The following is a 27,648-nucleotide window of genomic DNA, read 5'->3' as shown; positions in this document are numbered from 1 at the left end:
CCCGTTGAGTTCTGTATTTATAATTATTTCTTTTGAGACAGTTGGCCACAATGAAAACAACGAAAAATCTCAATAAATATGATCAAACGCTCTATTTAATTTTTTGGTCTTGTATATATTTGATTTACTTGTGATCTTATACCCCTGATATGGCCACAAACATGAACTATACAAAATTTTTCTTTGTTATTTTCCTTTTGTACTAGTTTAGATTGTAAGGCCATCTTAAACATAACTCTAATAAACAGTTTAAATCTCATCATAATTCTAAGGCCATGTTAGTGTCACCTTGAGTTTCGTTAACCTTATAAGTCGCCTGGCCATGCTCCCATAGTGGAATCTATGACCGATATGTGACCGTCATTTTAAGACATTACAGCCACCGTTATGCTAGTAGCGCTCTAAAATTTTTATAATAAATAATATAATAATTTCTTATTGGTACCTAATAAGCTAGACATTCAAAGAATAGATCTCACTTATTTAAGCCCTCAATTGAAACTTGTCATATCACTTAGTAAAAAATTTAGTATGGGTTCTTTATGGAATTAGAATTTCTTAGGGAAAATTACCAAAAATATCCTAAATCTATCACACTTATGTTAATTCGATCTAAACTTTTTAATTTGACCAAATTAATTAGTCAATATAATCCTTCTAACCAATTATAGCTAAATCACTAACTAGATCCCAACTATCGGACATGGCACCACCAATGCCGATATAGATAATTTTTACAATCTTTTCAAAAAAATTGAATTTTCTTTTTTTCTTTATTGCGACCAGCTAGGGCTAGTGAAGGCTCAACGACCCTCACTGACCACTGGGCAAAGTCATGCAAGCCCTTGTCAATTGTGGGGGAGGTGACTCTCATTGGTGGCCAGTGCAGGCAACCCTCATCAAGCCCTCTCCAACTTTGCCTGTGGCTAGTCTCTGGCCATCAACGAATAGGAAAAAAATATAAAAATTAAGAATAAAAAAGAAAAATTCAAAAAAATTTAAAAATCTATCAACATTAGCACTAGCAACATTACATAGCACAGTTCGCGTTGACTAGACCACTATTCAACCTTTTTCAATATGGCTAAAAGACTACATTGGCAAATTGTCAAAAAGTGTAAAACCGAATTAGTATAATTGAAATGTTTATAACTGAATTGACACAAGCACAATAAATTTAGAATAGTTTTGGTAATATTCCCGAATTTCTCATTGCTATGTGTACTTGTTTTTCTTAGATACAAGAAAGAGCGAAGTTTACTAAGCAGCCTCAAAATCGCCATCATGTATTCATTTTCATATATTGTGACCATCCCTTTCACTAGGACAAGGATTAAGGGCGCATTACCCTTTATGTGTAAAACCTTTGCATATTTTTTCTTTTTCTAATTCTGTCTTGCATTTGTTGATATATGCAATCGGGTCCCTCCAATTTGTTCTATTGACACAATTTGCCCCTGCTGCCCTCTATTGCTGTACTTAAATTTCGCCAATTCGTCGATGTGTATATAATGGGTCGGTGAGAACGGCTTCCACTCTATAAACGCGGACAGAAGCACAAAGGTCCCAAAACGGACAAAAATTACGTGAGAGATAGTTTAAGAGAGATTTTTTCGAAATGAAGATAGGGCATTGGCTTCTAACGGTGGCTGTGGCCTGGTGGTTTCAACAAGGCAGCGCCGCGTTGCCCAGAAAGTGCACACACCAGTGTGGGGACGTGACCGTACCTTATCCATTCGGGCTCGAACCCAATTGTTCGAGGTCCAAAGAATTTTTGCTCGATTGCACCAACACCGAAGGGAGCGGTTTTCGACTAATGTTGGGGAATCTTACGATACTCAAAATCTCGGTTGGGGACTCGACCATGGTCGTCAGCCTCCCCGAAGTATACGAGTGCTACGATCAGAATTACAGCCTAGCAAACAGAACCCTGTCCATCAATCTACCTCCAAATCCTCGGTACAAAATCTCAGAAACCCAGAACAAGCTCATCGTCGTCGGCTGCAACGCCCTTGCGGACGTGGCCGATGGAGGAGGGACGGTCAGGAGAGGTTGCGCCTCCTACTGCAGCAGCAATGTCGACTTCGCCAAGGAGACCACTTGCTCCGGTCAAGGTTGCTGTCAAGCATCCATACCAGGGGGGCTCACGACGCTCAACATTACCCTCTCCTCCATCGGCCAAAACGAGTCGAACTCGGAAGGCGGCCACTGTGCACGGGCCTTCATGGTGGACAACAGGCCATTCAATATCTCAAACTTGACTCTCCCGACGTTCCAGGATGTGGGTAACAACACGAGCCTTGTTCTGGACTGGATGGTCGAATCGAACGTGACTTGTGGAAAGGCCAGGTCAAACCCGTCGAGCTATGCCTGTGGTAATAACACGGATTGTAAAGAGTTCGGGAATGGACCGGGTTATCGTTGCGTTTGCAGGGATGGGTACAATGGGAACCCCTATAATCCCTTCAAAGGGTGTAAAGGTAATTCAACGAACCCAACTCCTCATTCATTATCGCACTCGAATGAATTGTCTGGGTAATTACTTAATCAACCTGCAAAAGCCTGATGGAGAAGTATTGTATTTACCTACTAATTCCATCTAGTTTTACCCAATTTAATTAGCCGCCGTTCGATTTGCGCTGCAACCTCTTCCTCCACTCTCCGTCTTGCAACTCACGCCATTGCCGCTGCCACCGTCATCCGCCCACCACTTTAGGCGAGCCAGCCGTTGGACCACCACAGCCGCCTCTCTCTCTCTCTCTCTCTCTCTCTCTCTCTCTATCTGCGCTGATACCTCCACTTTAGAGATGACATTAAGTGCCACCGCCACTGCAAACAACAAAGATGACGTCTCTCTCTCTCTCTCTCTCTCTCTCTCTCTCTCTCTCTCTCTCTCTCTCTCTCTCTCTCTCTCTCTTCCTTCCTTCCTTCTAGGGTGATCGGTTCCCGGTTCGGTCCGGTTCAAGGTGGAACCGGGAACCGGACCAGGAAAACCCGGTTCCCAAAAAATTGGGAACCGTGGACCGGACCATCGGTTCCGGCCCGGTCCGGTTGGCCCATAGGATCGGCACTTTCTTTTTTTTCAAATAACGACCATTCATTAAAAAAAAAAAAGACCATGCTCCTGGACCGATCAATCCACCCGGTTCTGGGCGATCTAATAAAACTACTCACACGTTTTGCCGTCAAAATATTCAAACTTCACTTGCATGAATATTAATAATAATTTATGTGTTTCACTATTAATTTTAAGCATAACGTGCTTGGCTTAGGTTTTATAGACAATCTCTCTTCTATGCTTTAAATGTTTAGTCGATGTCGGACTCTTTGAGGCTTGAAGTGCTTGTCGTTTGCAAGTGAGGGGAGCAAGAGAGAGTGAGCATGAGGAACTCCTAGAGCCTTATCCCACATCGAGTAGAAAATAAAACTAATAAATAAGTTTTCTAAGAGCTTTGGTGGTCTCTTGGCCACGTAAGAGGTTTTTACTTCAATTGCAATTCCGATTGCAACAAATTTCATATATAATATTCATATATTATATGTGTTAATATATTATATGTATATAAATTATATATACAAAAAATTGGTCCGGTCCGGTCGGTCCGGTCGGTCCGGTTCCCACCTTGGAACCGGGAACCGGACCACCGACCGTGGGAACCGCCCCAAAATCGGCCGGTCCGGTCCCAGTTTGGGCGGTTTCCGTTGCACACCCCTACTTCCTTCCTTCATGAGTCTGGCTGGTACCTCATCTTGGCAGTGACAAGTCCCCAATACCACCACTGTAAGCAACAAAGATAACGACTGTCTCTCTCTCTCCCTTCATGAGTCTGGCTTGTACCTCATCTCGGCATTGACAAGTCCCCAGTACCAGCATTGCAAGCAACAAAGATGACGACTCTCTCTCTCTCTTCCTTCCTTTATGAGTCTGGCTCGTACCTCATCTTGCAGTGACAAGTCCCCGGTACTATCTTCGACAAGGAGAGAGATAGAGAGTAGAGAAAGAAGAGATATCTTAAGAGAGAGTGGATACATGTCGCAATAATACAACCAAGACCTGAATGGGATAGCATTACCTGACTAATAATCCCTGCACCAACCTATTCAATTTGTTTTTGCCATTAATCAAGATAACAGTTCAATTTTTCTTTTGCATAATGTAGCCATTTGCCGAGTTGGAAAGAAGTACAAAGGAAAGAAGAAGAATAAAGACCGTTGCGAAATTGCTCCTGGCGTCATAGCTGGTGCAGGTAATTCCAAATATATCCCTCCATTCATTGGATGGTTTATATTCTATTAACTTATATTTGATTTTGCAGTAGGTTTGACATATTTGTTTTAAGGATTATTAGCCTATGTAAATTCCTGGTAAGCACAAGCAGTGAGCCCCATGCTACCACGCGTTCCTATTCAGTCCCAGGCTAAACCCGTTTACAACTTTCTTTTGTTTTTCTTTTACCTCCCTTCTAGCCTTTTTTCCCGTTTATCTGAAGCTTGCACTTTGAAACTACGTTCGTGGAAGATACACTGCAAGATCCAAGTGAAAATCCCTCCTCCGACCAAACCTGCAAATCTTGAGCCAAAAAGAACAACTAGACCAGCAGATTTCAAGAGGGAAAAAACCCCTAAAATCTCTAGCGAAAGTGAGCGAATTTGAACTAGTAAAAGGAAAAGTAAAAAGGAGCACGATATTAAGCAATAGCATATCAAGGTGATTGTTGAAGAAGGCGATGCGGTTGGATTATTATACCGTGCCATCTCAACATTATCTTATTATGCCGAGACGGCACAATATAATGATTCATATTTTAATTGAAACTTTATAGTAGATGTATTAGTCTTTTTTAGGTTATAAAAAATATTTTCTCATTTTAAATAAAGCTAATGAAATTATATATAGGTGGTTATTAGGCCACAGGCAACCCCTCCTTCTCAAAGATCAAAATTTTTCCCCAAAACATCTTTCCAAAAAATATTAACTGTGGAAGACGGATTCTTTGATGAAGATCCAATAAAATTTGCAAAAAACATATTTCCAAAAAATTGGCTTTTCAAACCCCACAATACAAACAAAACCCTTGCTTATTATGAGCAAATTTTAGTGGAAACAAAATCAGCAAGATTCACTCACTTTGCTGATAAAAACAATACAGAAAATATCATTTATTCCACTATATCCATCAGTAAAGTCATACACCCCTCACAATGGAGAGCCTCACCCCATACACCCAGAAAATTACAAACTAGACTTACCTAAAGCCTGCCATACTCCTCCTCATATACATACTGGGACTACCAACAAGTTTGGTGGAACATCTTTTTCAGACAGAATACAAATTTCCAACACTCCTGGTTATTATTCTTCAAAGACAACTTCCCAAGACAAAGCTTACCAAACTGGTTTGACTCCTGGTGGGATCTCTTTGGTCCTTTAGACATAATATTACACCCCATAGTCAAACAAGGATACAAAGTTTTCAGTGAACAATTCATACCAACACCTCATGATATAAGGTTCCCATGCCTTCGCATTTCTTCATAATATTCAGAATCTCTTGGGTAACAAAGATGGGAATTTGAATACAATACATCCAATAAACCAGTGTACCAAGACTTGTCCGAAAATACAAAACAAAATGGTGGGATGGATTCAGATTTTTTGATCAAGGATCCGAAGCTGCGGTTAAAACATGGCTAAAAAGCCAGAAACCCAAATAATCGCATCGCCATCAAATACATCGTTCTTACAGGAAAAATCCATGGCAAGTGCAGCACTTGCAGCAGTCCAAAACAAAGAGGATTACTGCAACATCCTCAGGACAATGCTCTCAGAAGCAGAAGAATCACAATGTGGATCTTCCAAATCTCAAGACAGTCAAGACGAATCCTCCCAGTCACATCACAGTGGAAACACTAATGAAGACGACTGCTACGGGATCAATCTGGACAGAGATTAAACTCAAAGACATCACATGCCAACACTATTACGAGCGGCGCAAAGGCTATACACCGTACCTTAATAGACATACACTGTTCATACACTGTTCACTATTCACTTTATACTTGTTCACTCGCATCGTTCACTTTACACTGTTCAGCACTGTAGCATCACTGTAGCACCCACTATAAATACACCCTCTCAACATAGAAGAAAGGGCTCGAAATTTTCCAGATTTCTCTCTTCTTCTTCTCCCTCTCTCACTTGTAACCCATCACCCCTTCCATCTCCATCCTCATCTCTTCCATCTCCAAGCTCTCTTACCTTGTATCCCCTGGTTTCAAAGTAAGTTAGTTTTCACATACATAGTTTTATACAGGGTTACCAACTTACATGATAGTTGGTTAACCATTTCTTGTAATACACATCAATACTCCCTGGAGTGCGGATTACCGCCCTAGCGGATGACTTGATGCTTTAAGTTTCTGCATCTTTCAATACATGTAATTTCAGCTTTTCAGCTTTATTTAATACAAGTTCAGACCACCTTCATGGTTGGTTTTTGTTTATGCATACTCTTACTTTATATCTTATATATTGCTTTTCGTCTTTACATTATTTTTAATTCTCGCGATTTTATTTAAGTTATTTACTTTCCTGTTCTTATACATCATTCTCCTTTTAGATACATCTCTCTACTTTCATATAGATATGTTAGTCTTTGATACTTCTTCGATCTCTCATATAGTACTCTCGATCCTAACCCCTTTATGGTATCTAGATCTGTTAGTCTTTGATACTTCTTCGATCTCTCATATAGTACTCTCGATCTTAACCCCTTTATGGTATCAGAGCCAGTAGGAAAGTATAGATAGTCTTTGTAAAAACATACTCTCAGATCGAGAGCCATTTGTTGGCATCCTTCTTGTTTCTACGAGTGGTCCAGGCCGTAAGTCCATGATTGGCTGTTAGGCCGTTGGTTTAGCTCTCAGAACGGTTACAAGAAGGAATAGTTCCGATCTTAAGTATGAGCTTACATAGAAGATCTACATCTTCCTCTAGTTCTTTATCACAAATGGACTCGGATCCAAGTCCTATACATAGAGAAGAAGTAAGGATAGAAGATTTCAACAAATCTATAGAAAATTGGGAAATTCCTAAAATACAGCTTAAGGAAATATACAAACAATCAAAATTGAAATTTTTCAAAAAATCTGATTATGTCATATCCACCGAAGAAAGAGATATTCCTCTTTCTAATTCATATGAAAAAATACATCTTTTAAACAAAGAGTCCATTCAAAAGCATAAACAAAAATACAATTACATTCATATAGGATTAGTACAAGTAGGAGTCAAACCTCTCACAAAAGAAGGTCTTAATACTTCCATTCTCTTAGTTTTAAGAGATTCACGTCTCTTAAATTATGATGAGTCCATTCTAGGTACTTGTAGAGACAAGTCTCGCAAAGGACCTATACATTTTGACTTATTATCCCAATTTCTCGTTTCCCTCAAAGATAGGAACATTATTAGAGCTCTAACACTCCAAATCAAAACCCATAATTATAAAGTAGCAGATGGATCTATTCCTTTAGCCCTTGTCTATAGAATTCATTATAAAGCCATGTCCTCCGCTTTTGGAGAAAATGCTTTCAAACATAGTCCTCGAGGAGAAACACTTCTCCTTCAAACAGACATTTCGAGCAAATACAACAATTCCTAGATCTATTAATTGGAACCAAGTTACTTTACCAGAACAATGGGAATTAGAAAACCAAATTCCCAACAAGTTGTTCAAAATACAGAACCTACTAATGTCATTCAACATCCGAAGGAAGAGTGACCATTAGATTTCCTAGAAGATCATTCGATTCAAGATCTAGTCCTTCTTTTCACAATTCTTATACAAGGTCCATAGATCTTAATCCCAATCTTCCTCCTATAATCACCATCCCTCCGAGTACTCATAGAAATACACCTCCTCCTAGTGTGCATAGAAACACTCCCACACACATGATACAACACCTTTACCTCCTTCCACCAGTAGAAGTAATAATGAGTTACCTCTTGAACCTAAAATTAGTGGATTAGATAATAGATCGGGGATTTCCGGGCCGGTTTATCAACAAAACCAGCTGAACCGGTCCTAGAAAATACTGATTCTCCTCATCATTCTCCTACTTATTCACAAATGATAGATGCTGAGCTTAATGTTTTAGAAAAACATTTTGAGCCAAACAAAACTTTTCTTAATAAAGAATTTAATTCCGAAAATAACAAACAAATCGGAGAATGGTTCTTTAAAACCTTTGTCGATAAAGCAAAAGACATCAAACAAAAATATTACGACTACATATATGAATATGAAGTCCATATATTTTTCTTTGATTGGTTAGAAGAACAATTCCTCGAACCAAAAGAAATATTTGTTTTAGATCATCATTACAAATGGAAACTTGATAATGGTGAAACCATAGAATCCAATCATCCACCCCTTAGAAGAATAAAAATTCAGCATGGAGATAGCGAGGTTACAGCCACTCCCTTTAGGCTTCCGACAAAGGAGACTCTCTATACACCCACAAAGTTATTGAACAAAACAATTTTACTAATCAACATTTAGTAACCCTAGGAAAACAGTTGAATAGGATAGAATCCATCATACAGAATCCCAATCAGCTTATTTCACCTCAAGTTGACACACTCAAAAAACCCATTTTTAAAGCCTTCGAATTTCCAAAAAATCTTAGCCCAGAGTTTGCCAAAGCTATAGAACAAAAGAAAAAACTCTTAGGAAAATCAAAGTTAGAACCTGATCCTATACTAGACACTCCTAAATTCCAGAATCTTATCATTAAAGACACTCCCGCACCAACCAACTATTAGTACCACGACCAAACACTCTGGCAATTCCGATAATGAGTCCGTCAATGAGATTAACAGACTCAATTGGAGACAACCTCATAAGCTTTATTATAGTAGAGCTACCCCACCAGACATTGCCCAAGAAGAATCATCGCAAAAAATACAGAATAAATACTCTCCTGACGCCATCTATGAATGGAACATTGATGGTGTTGCAGAAACCAATATTATGAACATTCTTAACAACATGGTGATGCTTGCTAATGCTTACAAAACACAGCAAGATGTTTCGACCATGCTGTTGCTAATCTTTTAGTAGCCGGATTCTTGGACAACTAAAAGGTTGGTGGGATAACTACTGACAAGATGAACAAAAGACACAAATTTTAAATGCTTATAAGGTAGATGATTTTGGTCAACGCATGGATGATGATCAAGGACATCTCATCCAAGATGCAGTCAATACCTTATCTATTCTATTTCACAACACTTTGTAGGAGATCCTTCACACATTAGGGATAGAAACCAAGATCTCATTTCCAATATGCGTTGCAAATCCTTAAGAAGATTTAGAGAATACAAAGAGCTTTTCTTTCAAAGGGTTCTTATTAGACCCGACTACAATCAACCCTTTTGGAAAGAAAAATTCTTAGCCGGTTTACCTCAGATTATAGGTGACCAAGTTAGAGATAAAATTAGAGAAGATTATAGCGATCAAATTCCTTATGATCTCCTTTCTTATGGAGAAATAGTCTCTTATGTTTATAAACAAGGAACCCAAATGTGCAATACAATCAAATTACAAAGACAACTCAAGGAAGAACAATCCCTCACCAATAGAAGTCTAGGAGATTTTTGTGCTCAATACGATCCCTCTTATAATGAAAAAACAAAATCAAAATGTAAGGAACTTGTCCTCCTGAGAAAGAAACAAAGAAACATCACAAAAACCTCCATTTCGTAGAAACAAACAAAGACAAGAGAATAACCAAAATAGACCTCAATCTGATAGAAAAATTTTAAAGACATTAAATGCTATTCTTGTGGTATAAAAGGTCATATTTCAAAATATTGTAGGATTAATAAAAAAATTGAATGAACTTTCTTTAGATGACAATACTCTTAATCGAGTTAAATAACATCTTCATAGAAAATGATGATACTTCTTCGATGAACTTCTTGAGGAAGAAGGTCTTGATTAATGAGATAGAATCCTCTTGATTCCGAATACGAAGATGCTTCACCAGGAAAACCCATTACCGAAGTAAACGTCTTAACAAAGAAGAAGAATTCCTTCTCCGACGCCGACAAAATACTTGACCACGAAGCCAAAAAAGAATACTTAGATAGACTACACTCTTCTATGAATATTACTTCCAAGCCTAATACTTCTTACAATCTTAGAGACATTCTAAATAGAAACAAAAAACCCCAATCTAGACCCATAAATATTAATGACCTCAAAATGAAATAAAACAACAAAAATTAGAAATACAAGCCTTAAAAGAAACCCAATCGAAATGAAACAAGAAATTTCTGATATAAAGTCTCTTGTCATAAAAGGAAAAACAAATATTGATGACCAAAATGAAATCACTAGTACCCCAAATACTTCGATCCAAAGATTCCTTATGTTGTTAACTGAAATCACATCTAGGAAATGGATAATAAATATTAAAATAAAAATCAATAACGAGTATATTATTGAAACAACGGCACTCTTTGATACAGGGGCTGACCTCAATTGTATCAAGGAAGGCCTTGTTCCAACAAGATACTTTGATAAAACATCTGAATCCTTAAAATCAGCCTCATGAGACAAACTGAATATACAATACAAGTTACCCGAAGCTCTAATAATAAAAGACCAAATGTCTTATAAAACCTCTTTTCTTTTAGTTAAAAATATGAGGCAACAAGTAATTCTTGGAACTCCTTTCATACAACTAATACAACCTTTTACGTTACTAACGAAGGTATTGAAACCCATGCTCTAAACAGAAAAATCACCTTCAACTTCATAACAAAACCACAAAAGAGAAGCCTAAATATTTTACAAGAACATTCTATTTCAGAAATAAATTGCCTTATAAAAGACAAAGAAAATCAACTTGAATTCTTAAAAGAAGATTTAGAATTCAAAAGAATAGAAGAAAATCTTATAAAACCAAACATCATAGAGAAAATAGCTTCCCTACAAAAACACATAGAAAAAACTATATGTTCTACTCTACCCAATGCCTTTTGGGAAAGAAAAAAGCATATCGTCGATTTACCTTATGAATATGACTTTTCTGAAAACAAAATACCTACCAAAGCTCGCCCAACACAAATGAATCAAGAAGTTTTGAAATTTTGTCAAGCAGAAATACAAGATCTCTTAAAAAAAAAACTCATAAGAAAAAGCCAATCACCTTGGAGTTGTTCTGCTTTTTATGTCAATAAAAATGCTGAACTTGAAAGAGGAGTTCCCATTAGTCATTAATTATAAACCTCTTAATACAGCCCTTAGGTGGATAAGATATCCTATACCCAATAAAAAGATCTTGTTAAACAGACTTTGTAGATCAAAAATATTTTCAAAATTTGACATGAAGTCGGGATTAAGGCAAATACAGGTCGATGATAAGGATAAATACAAGACAGCCTTTACAGGTCCTTTTGGCCAATATGAATGGAATGTTATGCCATTCGGCCTCAAAATGCCCCTTCAGAATTCCAAAGAATTATGAATGAGATTTTCAACCCGTATTCAGAATACATCATAGTTTATATAGATGATGTTCTAGTATTTTCTTCAAATATAGAACAACATTTCAAACATTTATCTACTTTCATAAAAATAATAATACAAAATGGTCTTGTAGTTTCTCCCACTAAAATTGCACTCTTCAAAACCAAGATCAGATTCTTAGGTCATTACATTCATTTAAATACTATAACCCCCATTGAAAGATCAATCTCTTTACCGATAAATTCCCGATGAGATCAAAGACAAAACTCAATTACAAAGGTTTTTGGGTAGTCTCAATTATATTTTAGATTTCTTTCCAAATATAAATATCCTTTGTAAACCTTTACACCAAAGGTTACGAAAGGATCCTCCACCCGGACCTCTGTCCATACGGACATTGTCAAACAAATCAAAATGCATGTAAAAGATATACCATGCTTACACCTTGCCGACCCTTCCACTTTCAAAATAGTTGAAACAGACGCCTCGAATTAGGATATGGTGGTATTCTCAAACAAGTCAATAACAACAAAGAACAAGTTGTTCGGTTCATTTCAAAACATTGGAATTCCACTCAACAAAATTATTCGACAATCAAAAAGAAATACTTGCTATAGTTTTATCTATATCAAAATTCCAAGGAGATTTATTAAATCAAAAATTCCTCTTGAGGATTGATTGCAAATCAGCCAAAGACGTTTTACAAAAAAACGTTTTAAACATTGCATCAAAACAAATTTTTGCCATAAAGGGGTTAGGATCGAGAGTACTATATGAGAGATCGAAGAAGTATCAAAGACTAACAGATCTATATGAAAGTAGAGAGATGTATCTAAAAGGAGAATGATGTATAAGAACAGGAAAGTAAATAACTTAAATAAAATCGCGAGAATTAAAAATAATGTAAAGACAGAAAGCAATATATAAGATATAAAGTAAGAGTATGCATAAACAAAAACCAACCATGAAGGTGGTCTGAACTTGTATTAAATAAAGCTGAAAAGCTGAAATTACATGTATTGAAAGATGCAGAAACTTAAAGCATCAAGTCATCCGCTAGGGCGGTAATCCGCACTCCGGGAGTATTCATGTGTATTACAAGAAATGGTTAACCAACTATCATGTAAGTTGGTAACCCCCGTATAAAACTATGTATGTGAAAACTAACTTACTTTGAAACCAGGTGATACAAGGTAAGAGAGCTTGGAGATGGAAGAGATGAGGATGGAGATGGAAGGGGTGATGGGTTACAAGTGAGAGAGGGAGAAGAAGAAGAGAGAAATCTGGAAAATTTCGAGCCCTTTCTTCTATGTTGAGAGGGTGTATTTATAGTGGGTGCTACAGTGAAATTGCTTCTGATCTTGAACAGTGTAAAGTGAACAAAAGAACGGTACTTAGTGAACAAAGATAAAGTGAATAGTAAACAGTGTATGAACAGTGTATGTCTATTACGGTACGGTGTATAGCCTTTGCGCCGCTCGTAATAGTGTTGGCATGTGATGTCTTTGAGTTTAATCTCTGTCCGATTGATCCCGTAGATCGTCTTCATTAGTGTTTCCACCGTGATGTGACCGGGAGGATTCGTCTTGATGTCTTGAGATTTGGAAGATCCACATTGTGATTCTTCTCGCTTCGAGAGCATTGTCCCGAGGATGTTGCGGTAATCCTCTCTGTTTTGGACTGCTGCAAGTGCCGCACTTGCCATGGATTTTTCCCGTAAGAACGATGTATTTGATGGCGATGCGATTATTTGGGTTTCTAGCTTTTAGCCATGTTTTAACCGCAGCTTCGGATCCTTGATCAAAATCTGAATCCATCCCACCATTTTGTTTTGTATTTTCGACAAGTACCGGTACACCTGGTTTATTGGATGTATTGTATTCAAATTCCCATGCTGTTACCCAAGAGATTCTGAATATTATGAAGAAATGCGGGAAGGCATGGAACCTTATATCATGAGGTGTTGGTATGAATTGTTCACTGAAAACTTTGTATCCTTGTTTGACTATGGGGTGTAATATTATGTCTAAAGGACCAAAGAGATCCCACCAGGAGTCAAACCAGTTTGGTAAGCTTTGTCTTGGGAAGTTGTCTTTAAAGAATACTAACCAGGGAGTGTTGGAAATTTGTATTTTGTGCGAAAAGACGTTCCACCAAGCTTGTTGGTAGTCCCAAGATGTATATGAGGAGGAGTATGGCAAGCTTTGGGTAAGTCTGGTTTGGAATTTTCTGGGTGTATGGGGTGAGGCTCCCCATTGTGAGGGGTGTATGACTTTACTGATGGATATAGTGGAGTAAAGGATATTTTCTGTATTGTTTTTATCAGCAAAGTGAGTGAATCTTGCTGATTCTGTTTCCACTAAAATTTGCTCATAATAAGCAAGGGTTTTGTTTGTATTGTGGGGTTTGAAAAGCCAATTTTTTGGAAATATGTTTTTTGCAAATTTTATTGGATCTTCATCAAAGAATCCATCTTCCACAGTCAATATTTTTTGGAAAGATGTTTTGGGGAAAATTTTGATCTTTGAGAAGGAGGGGTTGCACCTGTGGCCTAATAACCACCTCACTCGAAATTCTTTTGTATTCCGCTTGTTTTTGTGTAGTAAGCGGGAAGGATTTTTACTTACCTCTATGGCACTTTGGATGGCTCTTTCTTTACATTTTGTAAAGACTGGGCAAGTAGCAATATTGTTTCTTTTGGTAGTATGTTGGCTAACTGATTAAAGGCTAGCATGGGTTCAGATGATATGGGTTCTGTTGTCAAAGGTGTTTGTTGTAAGAATGTCTGGTTGTTTTCTGCCATTTGGAGCCATGTCTTGACGGATGTTAAGCCTTTTGGCTTTGGTGGTGTTTTGGAGGGTTCGGCGGTGGCTTTGCCTTTGCCTTTATCTTTGTCTTTTTTTGGGTCTTGGCATGATTGTATCCCCTGTAAAATTCTCTTGTGAGAAAATCAGGTAATGAATTTGAAGAACCATTTATAAATTCAATGTCAAAATCGAATACCGAAAGTATGGCTTGCCATCGGGCAAAAATTTGTTTTGATGCAATGTTTAAAACATCTTTTTGTAAAACGTCTTTGGCTGATTTGCAATCAATCCTCAAGAGGAATTTTTGATTTAATAAATCTCCTTGGAATTTTGATATAGATAAAATTATAGCAAGTATTTCTTTTTTGATTGTCGAATAATTTTGTTGAGTGGAATTCCAATGTTTTGAAATGAACTGAACAACTTGTTCTTTGTTGTTATTGACTTGTTTGAGAATACCACCATATCCTAATTCTGAGGCGTCTGTTTCAACTATTTTGAAAGTGGAAGGGTCAGCAAGGTGTAAGCATGGTATATCTTTTACATGCATTTTGATTTGTTTGACAATGTCTGTATGGACAGAGATCCGAGTGGAGGATCCTTTCGTAACCTTTGGTGTAAAGGTTTACAAAGGATATTTATATTTGGAAAGAAATCTAAAATATAATTGAGACTACCCAAAAACCTTTGTAATTGAGTTTTGTCTTTGATCTCATCGGGAATTTATCGGTAAAAGAGATTGATCTTTCAATGGGGGTTATAGTATTTAAATGAATGTAATGACCTAAGAATCTATCTTGGTTTTGAAGAGTGCAATTTTAGTGGGAGAAACTACAAGACCATTTTGTATTATTATTTTTATGAAAGTAGATAAATGTTTGAAATGTTGTTCTATATTTGAAGAAAATACTAGAACATCATCTATATAAACTATGATGTATTCTGAATACGGGTTGAAAATCTCATTCATAATTCTTTGGAATTCTGAAGGGGCATTTTTGAGGCCGAATGGCATAACATTCCATTCATATTGGCCAAAAGGGACTGTAAAGGCTGTCTTGTATTTATCCTTATCACTGACCTGTATTTGCCAGAATCCTGACTTCATGTCAAATTTTGAAAATATTTTTGATCTACAAAGTCTGTTTAACAGATCTTTTTTATTGGGTATAGGATATCTTATCCACCTAAGGGCTGTATTAAGAGGTTTATAATTAATGACTAATCTGGGAACTCCTCTTTCAAGTTCAGCATTTTTATTGACATAAAAAGCAGAACAACTCCAAGGTGATTGGCTTTTTCTTATGAGTTTTTTTTTTTAAGAGATCTTGTATTTCTGCTTGACAGAATTTCAAAACTTCTTGATTCATTTGTGTTGGGCGAGCTTTGGTAAGTATTTTGTTTTCAGAAAAGTCATGTTCATAAGGTAAATCGACGATATGCTTTTTTTCTTTCCCAAAAGGCATTGGGTAGAGTAGAACATATAGTTTTTTCTATGTGTTTTTGTAGGGAAGCTATTTTCTCTATGATGTTTGGTTTTATAAGATTTTCTTCTATTCTTTTGAATTCTAAATCTTCTTTTAAGAATTCAAGTTGATTTTCTTTGTCTTTTATAAGGCAATTTATTTCTGAAATAGAATGTTCTTGTAAAATATTTAGGCTTCTCTTTGTGGTTTTGTTATGAAGTTGAAGGTGATTTTTCTGTTTAGAGCATGGGTTTCAATACCTTCGTTAGTAACCGTAAAAGGTTGTATTAGTTGTATGAAAGGAGTTCCAAGAATTACTTGTTGCCTCATATTTTTAACTAAAAGAAAAGAGGTTTTATAAGACATTTGGTCTTTTATTATTAGAGCTTCGGGTAACTTGTATTGTATATTCAGTTTGTCTCATGAGGCTGATTTTAAGGATTCGTATGTTTTATCAAAGTATCTTGTTGGAACAATGCCTTCCTTGATACAATTGAGGTCAGCCCTTTGTATCAAAGAGTGCCGTTGTTTCAATAATATACTCGTTATTGATTTTTATTTTAATATTTATTATCCATTTCCTAGATGTGATTTCAGTTAACAACATAAGGAATGCTGGATCAGAAGTATTTGGGGTACTAGTGATTTCATTTTGGTCATCAATATTTGTTTTTCCTTTTATGACAAGAGACTTTATATCAGAAATTTCTTGTTTCATTTCTGATTGGGTTTCTTTTAAGGCTTGTATTTCTAATTTTTGTTGTTTTATTTCATTTTGGAGGTCATTAATATTTATGGGTCTAGATTGGGGTTTTTTGTTTCTATTTAGAATGTCTCTAAGATTGTAAGTATTAGGCTTGGAAGTAATATTCATAGAAGAGTGTAGTCTATCTAAGTATTCTTTTTTGGCTTCGGGTCAAGTATTTTGTCAGCAAAGGAGAAGGAATTCTTCTTCTTTTGTTAAGACGTTTACTTCGAATGGGTTTTCCTGGTGAAGCATCTTCGTATTCGGAATCAAGAGGATTCTATCTCATTAATCTGAAGACCTTCTTCCTCAAGAAGTTCATCAGAAGAAGTATCATCATTTTCTATGAAGATGTTATTTAACTGATTAAGAGTATTGTCATCTAAAGAAAGTTCATTCAATTTTTTATTAATCCTACAATATTTTGAAATATGACCTTTTCTACCACAAGAATAGCATTTAATGTCTTTAAAATTTTTCTATCGATTGAGGTCTATTTTGGTTATTCTCTTGTCTTTGTTTGTTTCTACGAAATGGAGGTTTTTGTGATGTTTCTTTGTTTCTTTCTCGGGAGGACAAGTTCCCTTACATTTTGATTTTGTTTTTTCATTATAAGAGGGATCGTATTGAGCACAAAAATCTCCTAGACTTCTATTGGTGAGGGATTGTTCTTCCTTGAGTTGTCTTTGTAATTTGATTGTATTACACATTTGGGTTCCTTGTTTATAAACATAAGAGACTATTTCTCCATAAGAAAGGAGATCATAAGGAATTTGACCGCTATAATCTTCTCTAATTTTATCTCTAACTTGGTCACCTATAATCTGAGGTAAACCGGCTAAGAATTTTTCTTTCCAAAAGGTTTGATTGCAGTCGGGTCTAATAAGAACCCTTTGAAAGAAAAGCTCTTTGTATTCTCTAAATCTTCCTAAGGATTTGCAACGCATATTGGAAAGGAGATCTTGGTTTCTATCCCTAATGTGTGAAGGATCTCCTACAAAGTGTTGTGAAATAGAATAGATAAGGGTATTGACCGCATCTTGGATGAGATGTCCTTGATCATCATCCATGCGTTGACCAAAATCATCTACCTTATAAGCATTTAAAATTTGTGTCTTTTGTTCATCCGTCGGGTAGTTATCCCACCAACCTTTTAGTTGTCCAAGAACTGCTACTAAAAGATTAGCAACAGCATGGTCAGAAACATCTTGCTGTGTTTTGTAAGCATTAGCAAGCATCACCATGTTGTTAAGAATGTTCATAATATTGGTTTCTGCAACACCATCAATGTTCCATTCATAGATGGCGTCAGGAGAGTATTTATTCTGTATTTTTTGCGATGATTCTTCTTGGGCAATGTCTGGTGGGGTAGCTCTACTATAATAAAGCTTCTGAGGTTGTCTCCAATTGAGTCTGTTAATCTCATTGACGGACTCATTATCGGAATTGCCAGAGTGTTTGGTCAGGGTACTAATAGTTGGTTGGTCTGGAGTGTCTTTAATGATAAGATTCTGGAATTTAGGAGTGTCTAGTATAGGATCAGGTTCTAACTTTGATTTTCCTAAGAGTTTTTTCTTTTGTTCTATAGCTTTGGCAAACTCGGGCTAAGATTTTTGGAAATTCGAAGGCTTTAAAATGGGTTTTTTGAGTGTGTCAACTTGAGGTGAAATAAGCTGATTGGGATTACGTATGATGGATTCTATCCTATTCAACTGTTTTCCTAGGGTTACTAAATGTTGATTAGTAAAATTGTTTTGTTCAATAACTTTGTGGGTGTATAGAGAGTCTCCTTTGTCTGGAAGCCTAAAGGGAGTGGCTGTAACCTCGCTATCTCCATGCTGAATTTTTATTCTTCTAAGGGGTGGATGATTGGATTCTATGGTTTCACCATTATCAAGTTTCCATTTGTAATGATGATCTAAAACAAATATTTCTTTTGGTTCGAGGAATTGTTCTTCTAACCAATCAAAGAAAAATATATGGACTTCATATTCATATATGTAGTCGTAATATTTTTGTTTGATGTCTTTTGCTTTATCAAGAAAGGTTTTAAAGAACCATTCTCTCGATTTGTTTATTATTTTCGGAATTAAATTCTTTATTAAGAAAAGTTTTGTTTGGCTCAAAATGTTTTTCTAAAACATTAAGCTCAGCATCTATCATTTGTGAATAAGTAGGAGAATGATGAGGAGAATCTGTATTTTCTAGGACTAGTTCAGGCTGGTTTTGTTGATAAACGGCCCGGAAATCCCCGATCTATTATCTAATCCACTAATTTTAGGTTCAAGAGGTAACTCATTATTACTTCTACTGGTGGAAGGAGGTAAAGGTGTTGTATCATGTGTGGGAGTGTTTCTATGCACACTAGGAGGAGGTGTATTTCTATGAGTACTCGGAGGGATGGTGATTATAGGAGGAAGATTGGGATTAAGATCTATGGACCTTGTATAAGAATTGTGAAAAGAAGGACTAGATCTTGAATCGAATGATCTTCTAGGAAATCTAATGGTCACTCTTCCTTCTGGATGTTGAATGACATTAGTAGGTTCTGTATTTTGAACAACTTGTTGGGGAATTTGGTTTTCTAATTCCCATTGTTCTGTAAAGTAACTTGGTTCCAATTAATAGATCTAGGAATTGTTGTATTTGCTCGGAAATGTCTGTTTGAAGGAGAAGTGTTTCTCCTCGAGGACTATGTTTGAAAGCATTTTCTCCAAAAAGCGGAGGACATGGCTTTATAATGAATTCTATAGACAAGGGCTAAAGGAATAGATCCATCTGCTACTTTATAATTATGGGTTTTGATTTGGAGTGTTAGAGCTCTAATAATGTTCCTATCTTTGAGGGAAACGAGAAATTGGGATAACAAATCAAAATGTATAGGTCCTTTGCAGAGACTTGTCTCTACAGTACCTAGAATGGACTCATCATAATTTAAGAGACGTGAATCTCTTAAAACTAAGAGAATGGAAGTATTAAGACCTTCTTTTGTGAGAGGTTTGACTCCTACTTGTACTAATCCTATATGAATGTAATTGTATTTTTGTTTATGCTTTTGAATGGACTCTTTGTTTAAAAGATGTATTTTTCATATGAATTAGAAAGAGGAATATCTCTTTCTTCGGTGGATATGACATAATCAGATTTTTTGAAAAATTTCAATTTTGATTGTTTGTATATTTCCTTAAGCTGTATTTTAGGAATTTCCCAATTTTCTATAGATTTGTTGAAATCTTCTATCCTTACTTCTTCTCTATGTATAGGACTTGGATCTGAGTCCATTTGTGATAAAGAACTAGAGGAAGATGTAGATCTTCTATGTAAGCTCATACTTAAGATCGGAACTATTCCTTCTTCGAACCGCAGATTCGAGCTAAACCAACGGTCTAACAGCCAATCATGGACTTACGGCCTGGACCACTCTGTAGAAACAAGAAGGATGCCAACAAATGGCTCTCGATCTGAGAGTATGTTTTTACAAAGACTATCTATACTTATATATATAAAGACACACACTAGAAAATATTTATTTAAATGTGGAAAGTTTGGATAATGATAGAATAAAAAAGGAATGGATCTGAACGTGAATGTTTGTGGGCGCGGGATAGGGTGGCCATGGGGCGTGAGAACTCTGTGTTCCGGGAGCACCACCTTGAATGGGGCAATTTTTTTCCGCAAACCCACCCCGTGTACAATTTAAAGAAGAAACATATGTTTGTTACAAAAAAAATGAAGAAATAATAATAATAATAATAATAATAATAATAATAATAATAATAATAATAATAATAATAATAATAATAATAATAATAATAATAATAATAATAATAATAATAATAATAATAATAATAATAATAATAATAATAATAATAATAATAATAATAATAATAATAATAATAACAACAACAATAACTAATAATAATAATACCTCAAGAACAATCTCTCTCCTTATAATGCGAGAAGGTTGGAACTTGTTTGGGAGACACAAGCAACCCATGACGCCACCCATTTTGTAAAATCCACCATGAGGCCTTTCTTTTTAATGAAAATTATAAAAACGAAAAAAAAATGTCAAATGGTCGTCTAATAAGTGGATTAGTTTTTTTTTTCTTTGAGAAAAGATAAAATCTATGAAAAGAAAATGTTTTTCGTCTTTAGTTAGAGAAAATCTTTTCAATCATGCTTTCCATTGGTGGGTTATGAATCATACATACATATATATATATATATATATATATATGTGAATATGGGTGATGAATATGTCCGTAGCCCCGTCGGTTAGAGTTTCCTCCAATAAAATGGATGAAAAAAAAATTAAATTATGATAGTGCCTACGTGCATAAGTGGTTATAAAATTCCACTGAGTCTTCGTACCATGTGTAAATGGAAAGAGCTAAAACAATGTGAGGTGAATGCTTTCTCATTCTCTTTTGTTTTATTACTAAGCGTCTCCATTATAATCAAGACAGATATTTGGAGGAGTAATAGAAGACTTTGGTTTATTTTGATTACTTGTTCAGTTTATGATGACACGTGTCATTTTTTAATAAGAACTTTTGTAAGGATTGTTGGACCATACGTGCAACCCATTTGTTACATAAACCATTTCCGTTAACATTTAATTGGGTGATTATATTTTAAAATATTGACTAACTTCCAAATCGATAGTGATCGATTTGCGCAGGAAAAAAAGAGTAAATGGTTGTGTGTTCGAAATTTATTTCATTAAATGAATTATGTGGATTGTATGAGGATTACATGCTTGAATTACTAATCTGGCAACATATACTCTTTGGCAGCAATTGCTGTGTCCGTCTTCGGCATAACTGTTACTGGTTCTGTCTCGGTCACGTTGAGGTTGAGACTCAGAAAGATCAACTTTAGACGAAATGGAGGAGAGCTCTTGCAACAACGCAAAGTCCAAATCTTCATGGAGGAAGAGCTGGCAAAAGCAACCAACAACTATAATGACAATAATAAGCTCAACAACGACCATTCCAGTTCCGTTTATGGAGGGACAATAGCAGGGGACACCGTGGTTGTGGTCAAGAAGCCTCAAGATGAGCACAAGTCTATAATAAGGCAGGATTTCCAAGATGAACTTGAATTTCTGATGGAAAAGAGCCACAAAAATATGGTGAAGCTCAAAGGCATATGTTTGGAGACTGAAATACCATTGCTGGTTTATGAATACATTCCAAATGGCACCCTCTTCAAACTCATCCAACGAACGAGTTGACATGGGAACAACGCTTCAAAATAGCTGCTGAAGCTGCTCTTGCACTCAATCATATGCACTCCAGCACACAACCCCCAATCTTTCATGGCAATATCAAGTTAGCAAACATACTTATGGGTCGAAACAACTCAGTGAAAATATCCGATTTTGGAACTTCGGTACTTATATCACCAGAGCATAGACATATTGTAGCCATTCAGAAAAAAGACTCCCTGCACTACATCGATCCGAATATTTAGTCACTGGCATGCTAACAATTCAAAGCGATGTATATAGCTTTGGAGTTGTCCTTATGGAGTTGCTCATGGGAAAGAAACTTCATGTTATGAAGTCTGAAAAGTCAATCAATACCATCCATCTTTTCATCTCTTCCGTGAAGGGTGACACACTCTCCGATGTCATAAACTTTGAGAGTGCTAGTGAAGGTGAAATGGAGAAAATACAAACCATAGCTAAGATTGCAGTGGGTTGCTTGGACCAATACAGTGCGAATAGGCTAGCAATGAGCGATGTGGCTGAGCAACTCGCCAATGTCTACCCGATCTCGATAGATAAAGCAGAGGATGAAGAGACCAAACGAGAAGTGCATGCAGAAGAACTCTTGAGCTGTCTTTCCTGTCTAGGAATGGAGTCCTGCATCTGATCCTTTATTACCATAGCAACATGTCTATCAATTTGCCCGTAAGGACTTCTAGGGTTCATCGTGTGCTTTGAATATATGTTATGTGTACCATTTGCTTTTGGACTTTATATTTGTGGAAGCATCTTTGCAAGTTCAAGCATGAGACTTTAATATAATATATGTAAAGCCGTGTGTTGAAGTGGACTTATAGGAGGCTGACATATGGCCTTCGACATTATCATAATCTCTCTTCCCGTTTATCTTTTCTTCTTTTTTCATAATCTCTTTACATTATTCTAGTTGATTGAATAAGAACAAAGAGTTCTTATCCAAACCTATGAGAGGATCACAAGATCAAGAAAGAAGAATCAGGGAATTTATTTGATAATAACTTCATCGTGGGCGTAGAATTTTTTTTTTTTTTTTAAACTCGCAACATGAAATTTGATTTGGCGACCCCTCCGTCCAAAATTTGGATACTCTCTCTCTCTCTCTCTCTTAAATGAAAGCTTCTCCGTTCTACAGATATCGCACGCTAAGGCTCTGTTTGGGAGCCCTTAGGTGAACGAAATTGGAAAAATTTGTATAATTTTAAGATTTCCTTCCGTTTTCTCATCTCGCGGAAAATTTAAAATATTCAAGCTTTTTCCACTTAAATTTTCATCACTGCCATTTTCCCCAATCTTCCAAACACAAACACAGCATTACTAACAGTGAAATGAATAGAATGAAAACAAATAGTACTTTGTAAAAAAGTAACAAAATCGAATGAAAATTAACAGAAATTAAAGGAATAGATTAGTGGGGATAACTTATTTTGGCTTAATGGAGTGCGAAACCTCCAGCGTTCAGTGATGAGTGAAAAATATGATGACGGCAAAAAAGAACAAGAATTGCTAATTACAATATTAACACATAACTATCAATCAAATTAATTAAAGAAAGCTAAAATTAGTATAATCACCACAAACGAAAGACAAAACAAAAGTAAATGCAAGAAACCTCATTAAGTTGAGGGGGGAAGGAACCGACCATACATTAAGGAGGAGCAGACATTCACGAAAGGCAATTACTTGTGAAAATACATGAAAAAAGTGAAATGATTCTTGGTGACATGCCGATTAATTGACAATCGATTTCAGAGGCAATTATTGTCGATAGGAAAAGTAACCAAAAAAAAATCTTAAAATTTATCACGAATTAATTCAATCATAAACATTTCAATCATGTCAATTTTTCCTAAACCTTTTTCAAATATTGCTAATTGAATCAACCTTGCCAAATTTGGCCGGAAATCTTTGATATTATGCCAGTCATCTTGGCATGGGTGGACCTCAACAACTGACTAGAGGAAGAAGGAAGAAAATAAAAAGAAAATAAATAAATAAATTGAAAAAATATTAAAATATTATTTAAAAATTACCCACGTCAACACGAGTCATGTCACATAAAATAACCAGCGTCCATGTTAATAAATTTCTGATCAAAATTAGCCGAATTGACTAAATTGATACAAATACAAAAAATTTAAGACCCAACTAGTAAAAAAAATGATTTAGGACAGAAACAGTACATTTGCAATAGGTTCATAACCATTTTTGTGATTTTCCAGTACCGAAATGGTGTATACAGTGGTTGCCTACAACGATGATTAAAACGATATTTGCAGATCTCTGAGAAAATTCTCGTCCTATTTGGTGAGTTTGAACATTTCCTCGTAGCCCAAAACAACAATAAGGCTAATCGAATATTCCCCTCAAAAGTCACTCTCACAGAGCTAAATCGAAAAGAAAGCAGAGACCTTCGCATTGTCAATTCGAAAAGCTTAAGACGTGCCGATGGAATCAGCGCATGACTAGACATATTACACGGACAAATCCAGCATCTCCAGAAGTAATCAAGAAAACAATTCGCCAGAGTTCCTATCCGTGAACCCACCCAAATGTCAAAGTGCAACACAATCTTTCAAAACTCGGACGCGAGGTCGATTAGAATCCACAGCGCACAAACATCTTGATCGACTTTTTGCGCCATATTAGTAGGCGACCGATCTATAAAATGAACAAGGACATCCCGGAATCTCCATCTTCCCGGGCAGCCCTAATCACATCTAATCTTCAAACACTGTCAGACATTTCACAATTAAAGGATATAGGCTCCAAACTTCGTTACCTCGGATGCTAGAACAGAAGCAATTTTCCAAACTAAAATGAAGTACGATTATTGAAAGTCCGGTGCAGTAAAGAATGCAGATACGTGCCATCCAAAGTCATTTCGCGTCTCATTCTCAACTGCAAATTAATAAGCAAAGATACAGAAGCACCAAACATCCAAACCGAGCGCCCAAACTAAGTCAGGAGCCATCGAGATACAGTGATGACCAAACAATCCAGGAGGAAGTACAGCATATTGCAAGATATACCCGAACATATATTTTCAACTAACAAAATAATACAATAATCTCAACAGCCCTATGGAGTCGTGATCAACTTTACAGTTAAAACAAACTCAGTTAGGCTCCGTTTGGAATCAGCTTTGGAAGGGGCTTTGACTATCAAAAGCCCCTTGGGCCAAAATAAAGCGTTTGGGAAAAAACTTTGCAAGTCTCTTAATGGCAAAGCTGGCATTTTGTAAGTTGAAAGCCCAAGGCAGATCCTAGGCTGCCTTGGGCTTTCAGCATTCTCGGAAGGCCCGAGCACTGTTCATCGTCTTCTTCGTCAAGTTCTCAGATGGTCGCCGGTGAGGTTGCGATGGGTCGGTGACGGGCTGGAGAGAGGCTGGCGTGGTCGCAACACCCCAGCGACCGTCGCCGACCAGTCACGCGACCCAAATATGGGTTGCGTCAGTCGCCTAGGTCGCAGTGAGGTCGGTCGCCCCAACCTCCAGCGACCCACGGCCTCGCCGGGACCCAGATCTGGGTCGCCGAAGGTCACAAAGGTCGCCTGGGTCGCGACGAGGTCTATCGCCGCGACCTTCGGCGACCCACGACCTCGCCGCGACCCGATTTGGGTCGCGGAGGTTGCCCGGTCACGGCGCGCAACCTCTCGCAACCTCGTCGTGACCCATCTCGGGTCGCGAAGGTCGCGGAGGTTGCCCGGGTTGCCGGCGACCTCCTTGGCGCAAAGGGGTCTCACGATGGCGCGGCGAGGGTCGTGACCCTAACCGGACACTACCCTTCGCCACGTCGTCTCCCCCTCGCTGAATTGTCTACCTTGGCCAGCAGTAGCCGACGAAGCCCTTGGCCGGCGGTAACCAAATGAGCCTTTGGCCGGCCAACTCTCTTTTTTTTTTTTCCTTTTGAGTCTTTTGCAAATTTAATTTACCCAAACACTATTTTGCACAAAAGACTTCACAATGGACTTTCACAAATAGATTTACGAAACACAATTTACATTTTGAAAAACACATTTTCACTCAATGATCTTTGCATTTCCCTAAAGACTTTTCTCAAAAGTCTTTCCAAATGCACCCTTACTCGTCCAGAGTCGGTATCGCTCGTTTAGCACCCATGAGTCAAAGAGATCAGAAACCAAAAACCCAAAAAGGAACGGAATGGTAATAACAAACATATCACTTACACATAAGTATTTCCTCTATGATAAAGAATTTTCTAGCTCAACCCCGTTTTGCAGACATCTTCCCTCGATTTCGGCATTAGTTTCTTCCCACGGCAATGTGCATCTTCTCCGGCTTTAGTTGTAATTTGCCCAACATCTTTTCTCCCATCTCATTCCCAAATTACTCTCATGCTGCGGTACACAGATTTTGACCGGTTCCTATGTCCAAGTATTCTCCAGAACCACTAGGTCAGAGAAAACTTGGTACTTCTCACATCGCAACTTATTAAAAAGAGGGGTAGGCAAATTCAGATATGCCAAACCCTACTTAATTTCTTGATGGAGATTTGAAACCTTGCGCTTGCATAGTCATCTCAAAGTAGTTCCTCTTCAGATACAAATGCACTCTAGTCTGCCTTCGTATATACATTAGCTTCCTTTGCTTCCTCTTATTTGTTAGTAGATGTACTCCTAAATAGCACCATAATGCAAATGTTCCCAAGGGAGCATTACAGCCAACCTTCTGTAAATTTCACATCGAATGGATACAGGGCCGATAAAGCAGCCCAGGAAATCTTCTACCATATTTTGCTGCTGCTGCCGCTGCTGCACATCTCATGCACGAGCCCACACTCGACTGAGACTGGGCACGATGGCTAGACTCTTACCCAACTGACGGCTGCAATTCCTCCATTTCACTTTCGATTATCACAGAAATTTGTCTGTTCCTCCTGTCGGCAAGTTTACAGGACACAAGCTCATTGTAGGAATGATTATTCTTCATTACAGCGTAGGAATACGGCGACTGTCCGTTGGAATCCAGAAGGGAGTTCCACTGTAACTTCTCTAACTGCCACTTTCTTCTTAATTCCCTTTTGTTTTGTACGCTAATTTGTACATTTTTTTTTTCTGATATTTCATTTACCAATGTAATTTGAGAGAACCACACAAATGCATGCAAATTGGCGTTCTTGCACAGAGGTTAAATACCTCTTCACCCTCCACCATCTTGATTGTAATCTCCTTCCATCTGCTTCTATTTTTCTCTTCCCTACTTATAGACCTTCATAAAATTTTGAAACTTTAAGAATAATTGCATCTTTCCTTCTACCATTTGTGAAATACTTAATTTATCATTGAGGATAGTGCTAGTACACCTCATACAATCTTGTTTTCTATATTTTTTTGGACCTAATTTCCTGGAAAAACCCCAAAATTTTAGGTTTAGTCCTAATTCTACCCCGAACTTTTTTTTGTCTAAAAAAATATCTCAACTTTCACTTTAATCACAAATTTACCCTATTAACCCTCCGTTCAAAATTACTATTAGTCATCCAATGTGGCATTTCCACGTCAACGTTAAATCTAAGCTGTCCACTTATGTGGATTTTTCGTCACTTTTCATCACCTTCACATTTTTTTCTTCTTCTCGATTCCTTGCAAAATCCATTAATGGATGATTAAGTTCAAATCTGGGTCGCACAACGTCGGATTTGAATTGTGCGACCTTAGATCTGAGTCGCATGACCTCGAATGTGAGGTCGCGCACCTCAATCACACAACCTCCATTAATGGAGGCGGTAGGGCACAGAGTGAAGGAAACGATATGCGCCCTTCGAGCGGCGGTGGTTGTAGGGAAAGCTTGGGCTCATTTTATTATCACCCGGGCGCGTAA

The 27,648-nt window shown here is 37.1% G+C and overlaps 1 protein-coding gene across 1 annotated transcript; it reads left to right on the top strand.

Annotated features, from left to right (window-relative positions):
• Positions 1-1,596: 1,596 nt before the first annotated feature.
• LOC120286320 (wall-associated receptor kinase 2-like) lies at positions 1,597-22,359 on the top strand. The gene is made up of 3 exons (XM_039315209.1): positions 1,597-2,480; positions 4,161-4,247; positions 21,355-22,359. Exons 1-3 carry the CDS (start codon positions 1,619-1,621, stop codon positions 21,792-21,794), a joined length of 1,389 nt encoding a protein of 462 aa, XP_039171143.1. The 5' UTR covers positions 1,597-1,618; the 3' UTR covers positions 21,795-22,359.
• Positions 22,360-27,648: the final 5,289 nt, after the last annotated feature.

This window comes from Eucalyptus grandis, chromosome 6 (genome assembly GCF_016545825.1).
Source record: "Eucalyptus grandis isolate ANBG69807.140 chromosome 6, ASM1654582v1, whole genome shotgun sequence".
Lineage (NCBI taxonomy): Eukaryota > Viridiplantae > Streptophyta > Magnoliopsida > Myrtales > Myrtaceae > Eucalyptus > Eucalyptus grandis.
Note: the sequence above shows the minus strand (reverse complement) of the source record. Positions and strands in the feature narration are given on the sequence as shown.